General features: G+C 44.3%; 1 protein-coding gene across 6 annotated transcripts in view; it reads right to left on the bottom strand.

The window, feature by feature from the left end:
* ADAMTSL3 (ADAMTS like 3) overlaps positions 1-18672 on the bottom strand; it is a 381778-nt gene that overhangs the window by 47455 nt on the left and 315651 nt on the right. For all 6 annotated transcript variants that reach the window (XR_003507318.1, XM_027520883.1, XM_027520878.1 and 3 more), the window contains 2 exons: positions 18146-18274; positions 96-278 (listed from right to left, as the gene is read on the bottom strand). Coding sequence is in view for 5 of the 6 variants with exons in the window: in XM_027520883.1 (XP_027376684.1) it covers positions 96-278; positions 18146-18274 (312 nt within the window). In the remaining variant the exon portion in view is untranslated. The remainder of the gene's footprint in view (positions 1-95; positions 279-18145; positions 18275-18672) is intronic.

Below are 18672 nucleotides of genomic sequence, written 5' to 3' on the forward strand. Positions count from 1 at the left end.
CCACTTGTTTACTCCTTGACTTCAGAATCCACAAAACCAGGTCCTACTTCGAACATATTATAGGAAGCACTTGAAAACAAGGACTTGGTGCTTACCCAGCAAGTGGAGGACAGATGTTGCCATTGCCTTTCCAAGAGCATTGGTGGCTGTGCAGACATAGGTTCCTTCATTTTCAAGGGAAAGGTTCTGCAACAACAGGGATCCATTGAAAAGCAAGGAAATATTGTCACTCAGAGATCCTCCTTTCTTCAACCAAGTTACATTAGGCTGAGGGACACCTTTGGAATAAAAACAGATATGACAAAGGCAAATTCCTTTAGGAACAGAGACACAGAATCACATGACAAATACCATTTAGCATTCTGGCCACAAGCCAGCAAATGGGTTTCATCACACGTAATAGGAAACACGGCTCTTTCTATTCCTACCCCTCCTCTATGGCAGGCGAGGGATGCTGCTGAAGCAAAGGGCTTGGGTCAGCTGAAGATGGGGGTAGTTTACATCTAGGAGTCAAAGAGCAGGAGCCAAAGAGGGTGGGCTTGCTCTGCACTGGAAAGTGAGAGTAGGCTGAAGTTGAGTAAAGGTAATGCAAGACTGGTTGGAAAAGAGGAGCTGATGAAGCCAGATCAATGTGGAGGCAGAGAAACAGAAATTCCTAGCAGTGGGTTGTCGCAAAGAAGGTTTTCGGAAACAAAAATATCAAATATGGATCATTAAGTGGCCCACTATGCACATGCAATGTGACATTCCTCCTTCAGGAAGAATACAAAATCTTTAGGAAATAGATTTTGCTCATCCCCACTTTTGTGAAAGAGGATAATATCAGGGAACACAAAGAAGGGTTGCGTTTTACATTTGGGTCAGTGTGGGGTGAACAGACTGTACGTGACATCTCGGGACACAGGGAGGAACATGAGGGATTGAAAGAATTTCTTCCCTTACATCTTGAGAAGTCTCGAAGTCTCAGCAGTTTGCTGGGCTTTGGGGTGTGAAGCTCAGAGGAATCGCATTAGGTTCCTTTTTTAAAAAATAAGTCCATTTGCATTTTTCTAAATTGGTGTCTTTTTATTTATTTATTTATTTTTTGGTCGCACTGTGTGGCATGTGGGATCTTAGTTCTCTGACCAGGGATTGAGCCCCGGCCCCCTGCATTGGAAGCACAGAGTCCTAACCACTGAACCACCTTGGAAGTCCCTCATTTGATTCTTAAGAGCTGGGTGACCTTGGATGATGTCTGAGATCCAGCAAGGTTATTGGTTTTGAGGATGTCTCATCTTCCTGCAGTGCTCTGCCTAGAGAGACTGGCAGACACCGCAAGGCCTTCTGACAAAAAAGAGATGTCACTGCTCTAATTATGAAATCTGCTATGCATCTCACAAAAGGCAAAACACATGCTTCATGAACCCTTAGATTCTCACAGTCTTTTTCCAACTCTGGGGAAGCAGCCATTGTTAGCTTTGTCTTACAGCTAAGGAAGCTGGTCAAGGCAAAACCAGCCCAGAACCTAAATTTCCAGAGAAGTGCTAATCACAGGTGTACTTATCTTTTGTTGGTGTTTCTTTTCAAATATAAACACAAGGAGAGGTTAAAATTCCCTAAGGACACCAGCTAGCACACCTTGGATCTGAAATTCACACCCATGCACTTTCCTCCAGAACTTACTTCTTAACCAGAGTGTAGGTAGGTCCTGTGTATTTCTTGATAGATTATTAGGCATCTTATATTTTTTACTTCCATAGTAAGCAGGCTCTTTTAAAATATATTTTATAGTTGTTTATTGTTCACAATTAGGAAAGCAATAAACACTGGCATATTTATCTGGTATCTAATCATCTTACTACAGTGATTATTTTGAATAGTTTTCAAGTAATTTTCTTCATTTTTAATAGTAAACAATCATATCACCTCTATGTAATGACAATTTTATCATTTTTTCCTATATTTATATCTATGAAAGTGAAAGTGTTACTCACTCAGTCATGTCTGATTCTTTGCAACCTCATAGACTGTAGCCTGCCACGCTCCTCTGTCCACAGAATTCTCTAGGCAAGAATACTGGAGTGGGTAGCCATTCCCTTCTCCAGGGGATCTTCTAGACCCAGGGATCAAACCCATGTCTCCTGCGTTGCAGGCAGATTCTTTACCATCTAAGCCACCAGGGAAGCCCTATGTATTTTTCTATTAACTATTGCATTGTATTAACTAAAGTCTCTAGAACAATGCTGGATAATAAGTTAGAGCAGGCACATTTCTCTCGCTTCCAACTCTAAAGGGAACATTACTGTTTTATCCTTAAGCAGGTGGTTTGCTTTTGTTTTCTGATAGTTGTCAAATCAAAGAAATTTCCTTGTAACTCTAACTCACATGGAAATTTCTAAAACTTTGAGTTAGTATTTGTGAAACAGGGAAAGTGTTAGTCACTAAGTTGTGTCTGTCTGACTCTTTGCGACCCCATGATCTGTAGCCCGCCAGGCTCCTCTGTCTATGGAATTCTCCAGGCAAGAATACTAGAGTGGGTTGCCATTCCCTTCTCCAGGGGATCTTCCCAACCCAGGAATGGAACTCAGGTCTCCTGCATTGCAGGTGGATCCTTTACTGACTGAGGCATCAGAGAATTGGCTTTTAAAAAACTTAAAATATTTAAACCTATTTTCTTTTGAGTACAGCTTTGACTATATATCTTATACTTTGAAATGAAATAAATCATTACCATTATTTCATTCATTCAAAAATGTTTACAAAATCCTACTCTGTGTGAGACCCTGTGCTGGAACTAAGAATATGATGTGCACTAGGTTTCCTCATGAAACTCAATTTTAGAAGGGGGCTTTGCGGGGGAACAGGTGATTGCAATAACATGACATAAGGGTTCTGATAAACACTGATGTCACTGGCACATAAAAACTGTATTTAATGCAGACTGGAGAGAGGGCTAAGATTTTAACATGCAGGAATAGCTAAGCTAATACATGAGGACAAGGGGGTGGGAATTGGGGGAAAATTGTTTTACATAGAGGGAATGGTGTACAAAAAGGCATAGACATGAAGGAAAATATAATGCATTGGGAGAATCATAAATTGACTTTTTTTATGACTGAAGTTTAAAGTACATGGAGTGGGAGTAAGGAGAGATGACTAAATAGGTAAGCAGGTGCCCATAAAATGAAAATTTATTATTATCCATAGTAAGGAGTTTGGTGGAATTTATCCTGAAGGAAATAGAAAATGGCTTAATTATTTGAAGCAGTGGTAAAATATCAGATTGGTGCTTTAGAAACATTGCCCTGGATGTGATGCAAATGGGGAAGAGTCAGGCAAGGGTCAGCAGGACCAGTTAGGTGGTCACTGAACCAACTGAGGTGAGACACAAAAGGGTGGGAGTAGGGGGACTAGAGAGAATAGATCAACTTGGTAAATGCTCAAGAAGAAAAACCATAAAAAAAAAAAGAAGAAGAAGAAAAACCAATAGGACTTGGTGACTGATTTGATACAGGGGAGTGAAGGAGAAAAAGGATTTAAGGAGGACATGCAGATAGCGGGTGGTACCATTAACTGAAACAGGGAAAATAAGAGGAAGAGCAGACCTGCATAGAGAATTCGATAAACGTTTTCTTTTAAAATAACTGCATTTTATTATTATTTTTTAATTGGGGTACACTGCTTTACAATGTTGTGTTAGTTTCTGCTGTATAGCAAAGTGAATCAGCTTCATGTATACATACATCCCCTCCCTCCCAACCCGCGCCCCCATCCCACCCCTCATCCCATTCCTCTAGGTCATCATGGAGCACTGAGCTGAGCTCCCTGTGTTATATAGCAATTTCCCACTAGCTGTCTATTTTACGCATGGTAGTGTATGTATGTCAATCCTAATCTCCCAGTTTATCCCACTTTTCCATTCTCCCTACCCCATGTTTATATGTCAGTCATAAAAAGGAATGAAATTGGGTCATTTGTAGTGGATGAATCTAGAGTCTGTCATACAGAGTAAAGTAAGTCAGAAAAAGAAAAATAAATATCAAATATCATATATTAACATATATATGTGGAATCTAGGAAAATGGTACAGATGAATCTATTTTGAAGGCAGGAATAGATAATATGATAAGTTGCTGTAAACATTTTGAGGCCTGAGGGGCAGGCATCTAATTTAAGACACACTTGTAGGAGCCTGCTGGAACACTCCAGGGACAAGGCCCGGTGGGTGACACCATCATACTCTCCCTTTGCCGTGCTCCGGAGGTCCAGAATCTCCCAGGAGAAAGCTTATACTCAAGTTGGCCCTGACTTTGCGGGTGTCATCTAGAGGACACCTCTGGATCACCTGACTCTGGAGGACAGGGGAACCTGTAATAAATGGAGTCACCTGGAAGAGAGCTTATACTCGTATCTGGCACCCTGATTTCTGTGACTGTGGTCAGGAGACACCTCCACATCACGTGGCTCTGGTGGCTAATGGGGCTTATATTTGTGGGTCCCAGAGGATTCTGAAGAGTGGAGAAACAGTTCTTAAACTCCCCCAGGGCACAGCGAGAGGCCAGAGACCCAGGTGCTCCTTTTTCCTTGAAGGAAGCCTATTAGCTAAGCATCCTGACTATGTCTATGGAACAGGTTTCTGACAAAAAATCCCTTCCAAAGACTACTAAGGCTGGGAGCTGTCTTCAAGCTCACCCTCTGCCATGCTCCGTGGTGCCGGTGCTCCCTGGAAGCAAGCTTTACTGTGGGTGGAAGTGAAAGTGTTTGTTAGTCAGTCGTGTCCGACTCTTTGTGACCCCATGGACTGTAGCTCACCAGGCTCTCTGTCCACGGAATTCTCCAGGCAAGAATACTGGAGTGGGTTGCCATTTTCTTCTCCAGGGGATCTTCCTGACCCAGGGATTGAACCTGGGTCTCCCGTATTGCAGGCAGACTCTTTACCAACTGAGCCACCAGGGAAGACGTTACTGTTGGTACCCTGGTGTATATATATACATATATATATATATATATACACATATATATATATATATTATACTGGAGTACAGTTGATTAACAATGTTGTGTTAGTTTCAGGTGTACAGCAAAGTGATTCAGTTATACATGTACATGTATCTATTCTTTTTCAAATTCTTTTCCCATTTAGGTTGTTACAGAATACTGAGCAGAGTTCCCTGTGCTGTACAGGAGGTCCTTGTTGGTTATCTATCTTAAACATAGCACTGTATATATGTTGATCCCCAACTCCCAGTCTATCCCCCTCCACCATACCCTTTTGGTAACCAAATGTTCTCTTAGTCCATGAGTCTATTTTTGTCTTCATCTGTATCTTGTACCATGGTTTTTGTAGCTGCCACCCAGGGGATGCACCTTGATTTGGTGGCTCTGGTGGCCAGGGATGGGGGGGAGCAGGAACAGGGCTGGGATGAAGCAGTGGGAGGATAGGGAGGTGTAGGGGGTGGGGGGGGGTTTGCATTCCTAGGTCCCATGGGACTGTGCCAATCAGAGAGATGGTTCTTGGCAGGCTACCACCTCCTGAGCACTGCCCAGGCAGTGCACTGAAACACACCCCCAGCCTTTCTAAGGAGGAGGTCTCTTTGCTTGTCCTGGAGCTTTGGTCTGAGGGCTGGCTTCAGGCCTGGCTCACATTTAGTGGCCTGTGTAGCTGCTTTTAGGGAAGGTAGGCTGTCAGCTGTAGTGGCCTCTTGGCACTTGCCCTCTGACTCACTCCATCTCACCAGCATCACCCAGAAAAGCAGCTGACATGCTCATTTGGAGCCCTAATTTCTGCAACTGCCACTCAGGGGACACCTCCAAATTTTCTGACCCTGGTGGCCATCAGAGTCCACATTTCCAGTCCCACAGGACTGTGTATGTCTGGGTATGTAGCAAAAACCTGATCCTAAGGGTCTCGCTTCCAGCTTGCCTGAATCTAGATGATGAGAGTCTCCCTGTGGGACACAGACAGGTCTTGGCACGTCCTTAGTTATGAAAAGGTGTTAAAAATACAGCAGGCTGAGGAGGGGAGGGGAGTTTTGGGGAGAAAAGACACACGTATATGCATGGCTAAGTCCCTTCACTGTTAACCCCAAACTATCACAACATTGTTAATTGGCTATACTCCAATACAAAATTAAAAGTTTTTTTTTTTTTTTTAAATACTGTAGGCTGCTTTGACAAGCACAAATGTTAGAGAGACAATCGGGAGCTGAGCTGAATGACAAATTCATCTGCATGAGGCTGCTCCTTCAAAACTGGGACATGTGGTTGCTTCAGCTACTGTACAGAAGCCAACACAGAGACACAGAGCGGTTGAATGGATGAAAAATGAAGAGCCATCCACATGCTGTCTACAAGAGACTCCCTTTAGATGTAAGAAGGGCAGTCCAAGAGGGAGGGGATATATGTGCATATACGGCTGATTCATTTTGGTCTACAGCAGAAACTAACACAACATTGTAAAGCAACTACACTCTAAGAAAAAAAAAAAGAAATTGTTCTTCTCTGAGTATATAACTCTGGCTGTCTTCTAAAGAGGGTGATGCTTTTCCTTTAGAACACCTTGGAAGGTTTAGCTGCATGCGTGTGTAGGCAGGGGCTGTATAAGATGGAGAGAACTTCAAGTTCCCACGGCAATCCCAGGAGGTTAGGGGTGAGGGCAGGAAGGCTGTGGGTGAGCAAGAAAAGGGAGGAGTAGGGCTGAGAGAGGTAACATGCCTTTGTCATGACCCCTGAATCTTTGGCTTTTCTTGAAATATTTGCCAAATGCTTGGTATTCATGGATGTCTTACTATGAACAGGAACTTGTCAAGGAAGTGAGTTGTGCATTCTTGGCTGATGGAGGGCAAAAGAGAGACCACAACAGGTCTGTGTCAGAGTGAGTGAGAAGCAGAGGGTTCAGGGCAGTGCAAGCTCCCCAAGAATGATCGGAAGTCAGTTCCAGAGGGCTTTGGAATCTCCAAACCCTGCAAATTAGAGGAATCATAGATCATTCCACTTCATTTGTTGTTCACTGAAGGATAATTGCTTTACAACAGTGTCCTGGTTTCCGCCATACATCAACACGGATCAGCCACAGGTCTGTGTCTCCTCCCTCTTGAACCTGCATCCCGCCCCTCTAGGTTGTCACAGAGCCCTGGTTTGAGTTCCCTGAGTCACATGGCAAATTCCCACTGGCTATCTGTTTTACATATGGTACTGTATATGTTTCCATGCTACTCTCTCCATTAACTCTCTCCTTCCTCTCCCCCCGTGTCCACACGTAGAGATAATTCCACTTTAAACCTAAAACTCAGCATGGCAAGGGGTATATAGGACACTGAGTTTACACAGATTGTGATGTTCTACACAGATAAGGGATTTCAGAAAATAAAGCCAGAGTTGGCAAGTTTGTAGATGTCGAAGGGGAGACAAAGGTCTCTAGCACCGAGGGAAGGAGCATCTCAATACCTAGAGCATCACCACCACACATGGGGATGTTTTCCAGGAACTGCAGAGGCTGGGAGAAACTCGGGCAGAATTCTTTATGGCTTTTCAAACCTACAAATGTTTGCTCTGTTGAAAAAGCTATAAAATATCAGAAATAGTTTAAACGTATTTATCTAATCTCAAAGACAGGCTATTTCCCTCAAGACTTACAGCTCTGAAATATTCAATGTTCTCTTTCCACAATGCTGAAATCATTTTTGGAAGGCAAATGTTATGGGGGAAAAAAGTTCAGATCTGGAGGGGCTATGAAACACGTGTTGTAAAACGTCTGCACCTCTGGGGTGCCTTTAAAATAGTCACTGTTTAAAAACACATTTCCTTCATCCTTGAAAGGCCTTGAAATATTCTACACTATAAAATCCTTTGGCCTCTTCAGACTGCTCTAAAATGCTAGATTTTTCTGTCAATGGATCACATACATTATACTTGTATGTTTTGTTCATTGGTTTGTTTCCTCCAGCTACTCAACACTCAGAAAATATTCTGTATTTTTTTCCCACATATGCAAATTGAAAGTTTAGGCTACCATTACTCTCCTCCAGGGGATGTGAAGAAATGATGGTGCTGGTTTATAAGATTAGAGGTGAATCGAATACAGTGTAGGCAAGGCACAAGGGGAGTCATCACTAATAAAGAAGACAAATAAACAAGAGTCCACAGTTTCACTGTCAACAGAATATCTCAAAGCTACTAGCACAAAGGGTAGACACCCTTCTCCACTGTGGGGCCTCCACAGTGTAGGACATTCTGCAAAGCATTTTCTTCTTCGGAGTTAGTTGTAGACCCTTTTGTTCTTTTGGCAGTAAATACAGTAAAACTACGGGTGTTGGTTCTAAAGGACCATCCATCGATGACGCCATATCCAGAGTGTGTGTGTGCACTCAGTCGTGTCTGACTCTTTGTGACCCCATCGGCTGCAGCCCACCAGGCTCCTCTGTCCATGGGATTCTCCAGGCAGGAATACTGGAGTGGGTTGCCACACCCTCCTCCAGAGGATCTTTCTGACCCAGGGATCGAACTTGCATCTCCTGTGTCTCCTGCATTGGCAGGTGGATTCTTTACCACTGAGCCACCTGGGAAGCCATATCCAGAACTTCCTCCACATACAAGGCTATGGCTTTTACTATTCAAAGAATTCTTTCAAATAGAGGAAGTACTTCCTCTTTTCTAGTAAAATGATGTCAACAGACTGGTATAATCAGGTTCCCAAGTAATTTGATCTGAGGACCTTAGAGACAACCTGGGTCATCAGATCAACCCCCAGTTTCATCATCAAGAGTCCTTCCTCAAAGGTTTCTTTTTTAAATTGTGTTTATTTTTTCACCCCAGCTTGATGTTTTTTTTCTTTAAAAAAATTTTTTGGAAGATAATTGCTTTACAACATTGTGCTGCTTTCTGTCATATCCTCAAAGGTTTTGAAAAGGAGATTCTTGGGACTTCCCTGGGGGTCCAGCGGTCAAGAATCCACCTTGCAGTGCAAGGGACTTGGGTTTGGTCCGTGGGTGGAGAACTAAGATCCCACGAGCCTCGAGGCAACAAGTCTGAGCACCACAACTACTGAGCCCACTTGCTCTGAAGCCCGGGTGCCACAACCAGACAATCCAGGCGCCACAAGGAAAGATCCTGGGTGCTGCAACTGAAAGCCAATGCAGCCAAATAAGTAAGTACTACAAATGAGCTTTTTCTGCCACAGAGGAAGGGTGCCAGCAAGTCCTCTTCCTAGTGTGCTCATCCTTGACCTCTCAACAGCCCTGAACGCCCACTCTGCATGGGACCAAGCAGTTCTCTTTAGTTCCGACAGTCACATCTTGTGAGTACTACGTTGTATCTCATAGTTCATGACAGACATATCTCAGTTCACTGCTGGACAGTGTCTGCCAGGGTCCCATTTATAGTCTGGAAAGGGCCTGTGAGAGTCATACTATTATCTCAAAACCAAAACCCCTCCAGTGTTCCCTGAAGAATAAGAGTCAAAGTCAAAGCTGGTGCAAATCAAGCATAGTGATAACACACTGGAGTTAACCAGTGGTGAAAACCACTGACCCTGACACAGGGAATCCCTCAACAGCTCAAACGGGGACAATCTTGGGACACTGGAGGTCCTTCCTGGTATACTCCAATTCTTGTAATCCATCAGTATAACACTGGGATGTAAATGAACAAGTAGCTTTGATATGTCCCTTAAGAGGGACATAAACAAAAAGCTTTGATTATGTCCCTACATTAATTGTACGGCTTGTTTGGCAGTCATGTACCATGACCTACAAGTTGATCTTCCTCCTGCCCCCACCAAATCCCACAGAACCTCATGTGGGTGGTGTCAATGGAGCTCCCGGGGTGAAACCTCAAGGCTCGGTTGACTCCCCAAGGTTCCCTTTCCTCCTCCCTCAAGGCATTGACTCTTCTCTTGTGTCTCTGAGCTGCTCCACTTCCTCTGTGAAGTGGTTCTCTTCTCCTTAGGAATGATGGGGAGTAAGATTCAGTTTCCCCAGCTCCGTAGCTTTGACTCTTCTTGGAGGAGAAAAGACAAAAGCCCTTCAACGTGCAGGTACTGCTGCTCACAGCAACTCCTTCTCCAGCCCGGAGAACCTCACTGTTTTCATGTAACTGTGTGTAATGCTAAGATTTTCTGTGTGTCTTCCTCCCCTCTTATCACTTGGAAAATTTCTACTAATTCTTAAAGCTCTCTCTTAAGGCTGCTCTTCATGACCCTCTCTGGCCCTGAAGCTGAGTTCTCCTTTGCGGAACTGTGAACGTGTTGACATGCCTGATTCCACCTCCAGAACAAGCCCAGAGCATGGATCCCGCCCTGCCCTTTAACCCCAGCCTCCGGTTCACTCCTTGTTCCCCACTGTTCCCTGGGGGAGAGGCTCTCATTTTGAGAACATTTGAGGTAAGTTCCAGAAGACTTTTTGGCCCCATTTACTGGCTAAAGCACTGGTTCTTAACCTTGGCTGCATATCAGAATCATCTTGGGAGCCTTAAAAAACCCCATTCTCAGGCCATATGGCAGAGAAATTAAATCAAACTCTCTCAGGGCAGAGGGAGATGGGGTGGGAGGTGACGTCCAGGCCTGAACTGACACTGTATGTGTCAGTTACTCAGTCACATCTGACTTTTTTGTGACCCCATGGACTGTAGCCCATCAGGCTCCTCTGTCCATGGGATTCTCCAGGAAAGAATACTGGAGTGGGTAGCCATTGCCTCCTCCAGGGGATCGTTCCAGACCCAGGGATAAAACCCAGGTCCCCTGCATTGCACGAAGATTTTTTATTGTCTGAACCATCAGGGAAGCCTCAAACTGACATTATTCATGATAATAAAATGACTTTTGTATATTACTTGCCAGTCATGAAAATAAGCACATGGGTGTTGAATTATCAAATACAGAACTAGGGGAAATAAATGAATGAAAAATAAGAAAAATTAAAGGGGCTCCTAAATTGAGATCCAACCAGTCCATTCTGAAGGAGATCAGCCCTAGGATTTCTTTGGAAGGAATGATGCTAAAGCTGAAACTCCAGTACTTTGGCCACCTCATGCGAAGAGTTGACTCATTGGAAAAGACTCTGATGCTGGGAGGGATTGGGGGCAGGAGGAGAAGGGGACGACAGAGGATGAGATGGCTGGATGGCATCACTGACTCGATGGACGTGAGTCTTAGTGAACTCTGGGAGTTGGTGATGGACAGGGAGGCCTGGCATGCTGCGATTCATGGGGTCGCAAAGAGTCGGACACGACTGAGTGACTGAACTGAACTGAAGGAAGTCCAATTCACAAAACTGAAAAAATGTGGCAGTCTTTTAGTTAGACTGTTATGTTGGGGGAGAAAGTTGGTTTATCCACTGGTCTGCTGATGGTACATAGAAGAGAGGTAGGTAGTTATTTGCAGGGAAGAGAATAAACAGGTACAATGTGAACTGACAAGCTCAAAGGCCTGTGGGTCAGCTGTTTTCACCATGTAAAGGGCTAAAGGTTACCATGGGGCTGGATGTCTGAAGTTTTCAGGACAGACACATATTGGTGGGACCGAAGACAAGAGCAGGTGCAGATATCTGGGGATGAAAGCAGTGTTCCTGATGACAGGACTGGCCCACAAGAGCTGCAGTCTGAATGCTTTAAGAGACGGCTGCTGCTGCCGCTGCTAAGTCGCTTCAGTCGTGTCCGACTCTGTGCGACCCCATAGACGGCAGCCCACCAGGCTCCTCCGTCCCTGGGATTTTAAGAGATGGCAGGACTCTGCAGATACGGAAGCCCAAGCACACGGCTCTTTTGCAGTAAGAATGAAATTTGCCAGGTGCTTGAACAGCCCTTTCTGTTTTTCATTCTGCACATCTAGCTCTTAATACCGTATTCCAGCATTTCTTTTTTTAAATTTATTTGGCTGCACTGGGTCTCTGCTGCAGCACACCGGTCTTTAGTCACATGGGAACTCTTAGTTGTGGCCTGTGAGATCTGGTTCCCTGAACAGCGCTTGAACCTGGCCTCCCTGCATTGGGAGCACAGGGTCTTAGCCACTGGACCACCAAGCAGTCCTCCAGCATTTCTTTCTACTTCTTGATCGTATAGAGACTCCTGTTTCCTCCAAATGGGGAACTGAGATAGATCAAAGATGAGAAGAAAATCATGTTTCAAGGAGCATTCAGGATAGAGCTTTAGCAGATCCTCAAAGAATAGATAATTGGTTTAAAGTGAGCTTTTTCATCCAATAGACCAATAACCCAAGTGTATCAGCCTTAGGTGAGGCCGTGGAGAGTCATTACCAGACCGGCTTGCCATGTTCCTTTCCTCCTACTGCAGACAAGTGGGAACCTCCATCCTCCTGGGGATGGGGTGGGGCAGACCTGGTCAGACCTCTGGCCTGGTGCTGGCTGGCACCCTGCAGGCCAGCCTCTTGGTGGACTCTGCCTGGAACCTAGCCCTCCCACACCAGACGGTCCTCCAGTGAGGTTGGGCCCTGGTTTTGCCCATGCCTGAGGCCCTGACACCTTGTCCCCAAGCTGCGGCGCCTCCTCAGGCCTGCCTCAGACCTCAGCCTTGACACTCTCCTCTCTGGTTAGATCACCTGGATCTCCATTTTGCTGCCTCAAGTCCAGAGCCTCGTCCTCCCTCCAGTTCCTCAAGAGTCACACAGACTTGGGACTAAATCTCAGCTCACGCATTTGAGCATGTTTACTCATTAGCGATACAAAGATAGCCATGATATTCATCTCACAGCCTGTTCAAGCTGACACATGTTAGGGACTCAAGTTAGGGTTAGGTTAAGGGCTACGTATTCTGAAAGTTATATGCAAAATGTTGTGGGTAAGTGTATTTTTCTGGAAAGAGAGTCTTTTGTGTGTTTGTTGGGGGGTGGGGAGCAGGGGGGCAGCCAAAGGGATTTGTGACCTAAAGATGTTAAATCACCGCCATTGGGTTCCACACCATACAGTATAAACCAACACTTGATGGGGGAAAATAACTGTCAGAGAGATGAGGCTGTGCTCAGGAATTCAAGCATATCATCTTGCTGCACAGCAAAAACTGTTCTCAAAATCCTCCCCTGGCATTATTAAAGCCAGTAAAGAAAAGCTAATAATTCAGTTACACATCAACAAAACTCTAGGTATATTTCACAGCATTCTAACTCTAAAAAAACCCCCAATTAAGAGAGTACCTTTAAAACTATATTTCTTCTGAAACGGATTTCCATCTCTTATATATGAAAGGCTTTCCTTCTCTCTGCTCAACTCATGGAGTACCCCGCCCCGATGTTCCTGGTTAGAATGCTGCGTCTACCATCTGCTGTACACATGCTGTGTGCACTCAATTTTGTACCTTCTACCCACTTATCATTTGAAAAGATCCTGATGCTGGGAAAGGTTGAGGGAAGGAGGAGAAGGGGAAGACAGAGGATGAGATGGTTGGATGGCATCATCAACTCAATGGACATGGGTCTGGGTGGACTCCAGGAGTTGGTGATGGACAGGGAGGCCTGGCGGGCTGCGGTTCATGGGGTCACAAAGGGTTGGACACAACTGAGCGGCTGAACTGAACTGAACCCACTTATCTCCCACAACCCCTCCTATCAGTAGGGAGCTGAAAAACGACAGGGATGTAGGGCTTAAATCTATACCACGCTAAAGCTTATATTTTTTAGAAGGCAGTTTGCCATATTTTGTTAGTTTTTCTTTAAACAACAAAGCATTACAGCTAAAGTTCTGTTCCCAAACTTTTTTCCTTCTTTTCTCTTCTAGCAGTACCAACAATCCTGACATTGGTACATACATGTCCTTTCCATGAAAGTTTGTATATTTTTGCCATATTCTCATATGCTCACAAATATATGATTGTGCCATGGGTTTTAAAACTTAACATGCTATTATATTGTGAGTATTATGATTATGATTTTAATAATATATAATGGAAATACTATAAAATTCACCCTCTCAAAGTCTACAATTCAGTGTTTTCTTAGTATACTCATAAAGTTGTGAAACCACCAGTCCTACATCATTTCAGAACATTTTCACCACCCCCAAAGAGACACCCATGCCTATTAGTCATTACTCTCCACTCTCCTGCATTTTCCTCTCCTTTTGGCCACTGGCAGCCTCCAATCTGTCTCTATGGACTTGCCCACTCTAGACATTTCATGGAAATGTAATCATATAATACGTGATCTTTCATGTCTGGCTTCTTTCACTTAACCCTGATTTTTAAAGATTCATCCATGTCTTACCACATGTCAATATTTCATTCCTTTTTATGACCAAATAAAATCTCATTGTATGGATATACTACATTTTGTCTACCTATTCATTAGTTGATGGATACTTAAGTTTCTTTGACTATTTGACTATTAAAAAGAAAGTTGCTATGAGCATTTGGGTATGAGTTTTTGTGTGAACATGTGTTTTCATTTGTCTTGGGTAGATACTTAGGAGTGGAAGTGTTAGGTCATATGCTTAACTTTTCTGGAAACTGCAAAACTGTTTTCCAAAGCGTCTTCCTAGCTTAACCCCATTCCAAATCTGTGGACCAATAGAGTTTCTTAGAGACTGAAGAGGAGCCCAACACACAAGAATAGTTTAGAGCAGAGGCTCAGATCAGCCGCACTGCTAATGAGTTTAAGGGATAAGAATAACAAGCAACCCAACACAGACATCACAGAAAATTATAGGATAAATGATGTTCTTACTAAGCATTAACAGATGAAAAAATATGTAGCTATTGATATTTACTGGGCATTGTCCTCAGATGAGCTTCCCTTTCTTACCAGAAGGTGGCAGAGAGGGTGCAGTTTAAACTCCCACTTCCCTCATTTTTACAGGAAACTTTCTTTTTCTTTTTTAAAAGAGTAAAACAATCACAATCTCCCAATTCATTCCACCTCCCCTTCCCCACTTGGTGTCCATACATTTGTTCTCTATGTCTGTGCCTCTATTTCTGTTTTGCAAATAAGATATTCGATACCATTTTTCTAGATTCCACTTATATGCAATAATATATAACACTTGTTTTTCTCTTTCTGACTTATTTCACTCTATATGACATAGCTAACTAATGAAAACCTACTATAGCTCAGGGAACCCCATTCAGTGCTCTGTGGTGACCTAAATGGGAAGGAAATTCAAAAAAAGAGGGGAAAATATACATATGTATACTGATTCACTTTGCTGTCAGTAGAAACTAACATAACATTGTAAAGCAACTACCCCCAATAAAAAATCAATTTAAAAAATAAAAATAAGACAAATAACACTTGCAACTTACAGCTTTTAACCTTAGAAATACAGATTCTCAGGTCCTGTTATTTACTATCATTTATTAGAAAATCATGCAAGTGTGACTAGGGAGAATCACTATTGATATCTATACCACATGGGTTAAATAAAACATAAGCTATAAGAAAGAACCAATAAGTCTGTCTAAAAGTTATGAATAGATGCTGCTACTGCTAAGTCACTTCAGTCGTGTCCGACTCTGTGCGACCCCATAGACGGCAGCCCACCAGGCTGCCCTGTCCCTGGGATTCTCCAGGCAAGAACACTGGAGTGGGTTGCCATTTCCTTCTCCAATGCATGAAAGTGAAAAGTGAAAGTGAAGTCGCTCAGTCGTGTCTGACCCTCAGTGACCCCATGGACTTCAGCCTTCCAGGCTCCTCCACCCATGGGATTCTCCAGGCAAGAGTACTGGAGTGGGGTGCCATTGCCTTCTCCTTATGAATAGATAAACCCACTCTAATTAGTATAAGCATTTTAAGGGCAACTGAAAAATAAAAATGTATACGTACCACAAATTGACAGGAATAATTACAATTTGCAACATGAAAGAAAATGTAGTTTCAGAAAGCAGTATTCAAGTTTGTCAATGTTATGATGCCCTCATCTATCAAATCAGAGACTGAATTAGATAATAGCCAAGGTCCCTTCTTCCACCAATACAGTCTATTTCCCATTTTAGAGAGGCAAGTAGGACAGACACGTGACTCACCTGTCGTCATACACTAGGGTCACCATCTATATCTAAAAATATGAGTCTCCATGAACAGCTACGTTAGTTATGGCTTCTGTCCATAAGAAAACACAGTAAGTTCACTTCAGGCTTATTTAAAATGGCACACAACTCACAATGAGGTGTTTATTTTGAAAAGGAAAGGACTCCTGATGAGTTCCTGGGGTCTGGTCTGTAGGGGTGGCTGCCAGGTAAAGAGAGACCAAATGGGCCCATTCCTAGGAAGAGCTGAAAGTGGGGCAGGGGCGGGGGAGGTGGGAGGGAGGAGGCAGAAGAGGCCCGAGGGAGTGTGAACTGTACAGGGTCCAAGAGGCTGCAGGAGTCTGGAGTGGTCAGAGTCGGCCCACACACTGTTGGGGCCTGGCTGGAGAGTAAACCGCGACAAGTTTAATGGTGTTAGCTGCAGGCTTCCCTCCTGAAGAGTTTCCGCTGAATCCAGTCCCTGACCTATGACTGCAAATAACACATCCCACTCCTTCCAAAGGTTCATCCCCCACCAACCCCCGCCCCCTCCCCACCTCCAAGCCTAAATGTGAACTATTATGGGGAAATAAAAAGTTTAGAAATAATGTTAAAAGTTGAGGTTTCTCTTAATAGAAGTCAGATCTATTTTGCAGAATCCTCTGCAGGTGTAGGGCCATAGAAATTCTAGACATTTGTGGCTTGGCAAACTGCACAGTTCCATTCTGCTTTTCTCCTTCCTGCGGCCAGAGAATGCTGGCCCTTCTATAATGGTGGGTGTGTTTCGCCAGAAAACTCACATATTTGCGGGTGGAGTCAGTTTGGAGGCTGGAGGGATTTTTCAAAAGTCCGGGTAGGGACTTCAAACACTGCAGGGACTTACAAAGGGTGAAAAATAATACCTCGGGGGTGAGCAAATTTCCACTGTTGGTGAAGCCGGAGGTGCAGTTCCAGAAACATGACAGTTAAGTGACCATCACAGGGAGGCAGAGCCTCAGAGCTGCAAGGCTGTGCTCTAGAATCCTGCCATCACATGTACCTTTTCTGTGGTACCCGGACCAGCAGTAAGGGCTCCTCAGGTTACCCTGGGCTCTCTGGCCTTGGCGAGACTCATCTTAAGTGGCTGCAACTACAGGTATCCCAAAAGAATGTGGAAACCAGGCAAATACAGTTCTCTACAGAGAATTTCGGAGAAGGCGATGGCACCCCACTCCAGTACTCTTGCCTGGAAAATCCCATGGATGGAGGAGCCTGGTAGGCTGCAGTCCATGGGGTTGCTAGGAGTCGGACACGACTGAACGACTTCACTTTCACTTTTCACTTTCATGCATTGGAGAAGGAAATGGCAACCCACTCCAGGGTTCTTGCCTGGGGAATCCCAGGGACAGGGGAGCCTGGTGGGCTGCCGTCTATGGGGTCGCACAGAGTTGGACACGACTGAAGCAACTTAGCACAAAGAATTTAATCAATGCACAGTCGAAAATAGGCATATGCAAGGTCACCTTAAAACAGTAGATCTTCATTTTGAGGAGTTTATGATATTGATCTCAGTTTGGGGATGCACAGGCTCAGTTTAAGTCTTAAGAATCAGTGGTTTAAAGAGATAGAATGGCCCTAGATTAAGATGAGATCGGATGAAAATGTAGTTTCTCTTAAAGAAAAGATGAATCAGTTAGAACGAAGGTTTATCGGCTGTTGCAAACAGAGCAGAAAGAGCCACCGAGGAATAGAATGGTGACGCTCAGCCAAGGACAGTCCAGGACAGACAGACTAGGCCAGAGGACCCTGACAGTCCCCCTTTCTGACTTGGCCTTCTCCAGCACAGCCTTGGTCAAGCTGGAGGACACAGCTAATGATTTCCCACACAGCTCCTCGCTCTGACTCTGTACTCTCTAGGCAATTACCTGCTAGAAGTTGGCCTTTTGTGCAGACGTGCCACAGGGATGGAGAGCTGTGGTCTGGCCAGTATGAACATGCCGGCTACAGGGAAGTTGTGTTCACATCCTCCTAGCCCTCACTGAGAATGAGTAAACTGTACTCTATCTTACACACGAGCCTTATGACCTGGTGTATGCTCGCTCTTGTGAGACAGATCTTCTGTCAGGGTACTGAAAAATCAGATTTTTAAGCCCACAGGACTGTCTGAGCTACCAAAATGCTAGCTGGCGCCTCCTGGCCACCCTGGGCTGGCCTGTGCCCTTGCACTATAAATGGCCACACTCACCTTTTACAGGACACTGTATGGTCACATTTGCTTGCAGGGGTGCCTCCACAAAGCTGCCAATCACAATGGAGAGATGGCCACGCTCTGGTCTGGTGATGTTTCTTCCAACAGACAAGATGACAGGGGCCTCTTAATTCAAAGGGAGCAGGAAACTCTGTTAGGTTCAGGCTTTTGCTCTGAGTGACCGCACTGCATTTGGTAAGCTCTGCCAAGCTCCTGGAGAGCAGGTGCAGACTCCTGGCTCGGTCAGCATCCCCCGTGGTGCCCCACGGGGACTTGCACACTCACAGGCTGGAGGTGCTCAATGGACAGACGCACAGCTGAGATATCTACAAAGAGATATCTACAAAGAGATATCTACAAAGAGGCATTGCAACCACCATGTACAGACTGTGAGGATATTTTGGCTTTATAACCAAAACTGGGGATAAATTAAAGGATAAAATTAGGTGATAAATTAGAGGATTAAATCCTCTTTGATCATTTGAAAAAGAAGGAAGTCAGAAATTCATTTGGAGAAAGGCATG

This window comes from Bos indicus x Bos taurus, chromosome 21 (assembly GCF_003369695.1).
Source record: "Bos indicus x Bos taurus breed Angus x Brahman F1 hybrid chromosome 21, Bos_hybrid_MaternalHap_v2.0, whole genome shotgun sequence".
Taxonomy (NCBI): domain Eukaryota; kingdom Metazoa; phylum Chordata; class Mammalia; order Artiodactyla; family Bovidae; genus Bos; species Bos indicus x Bos taurus.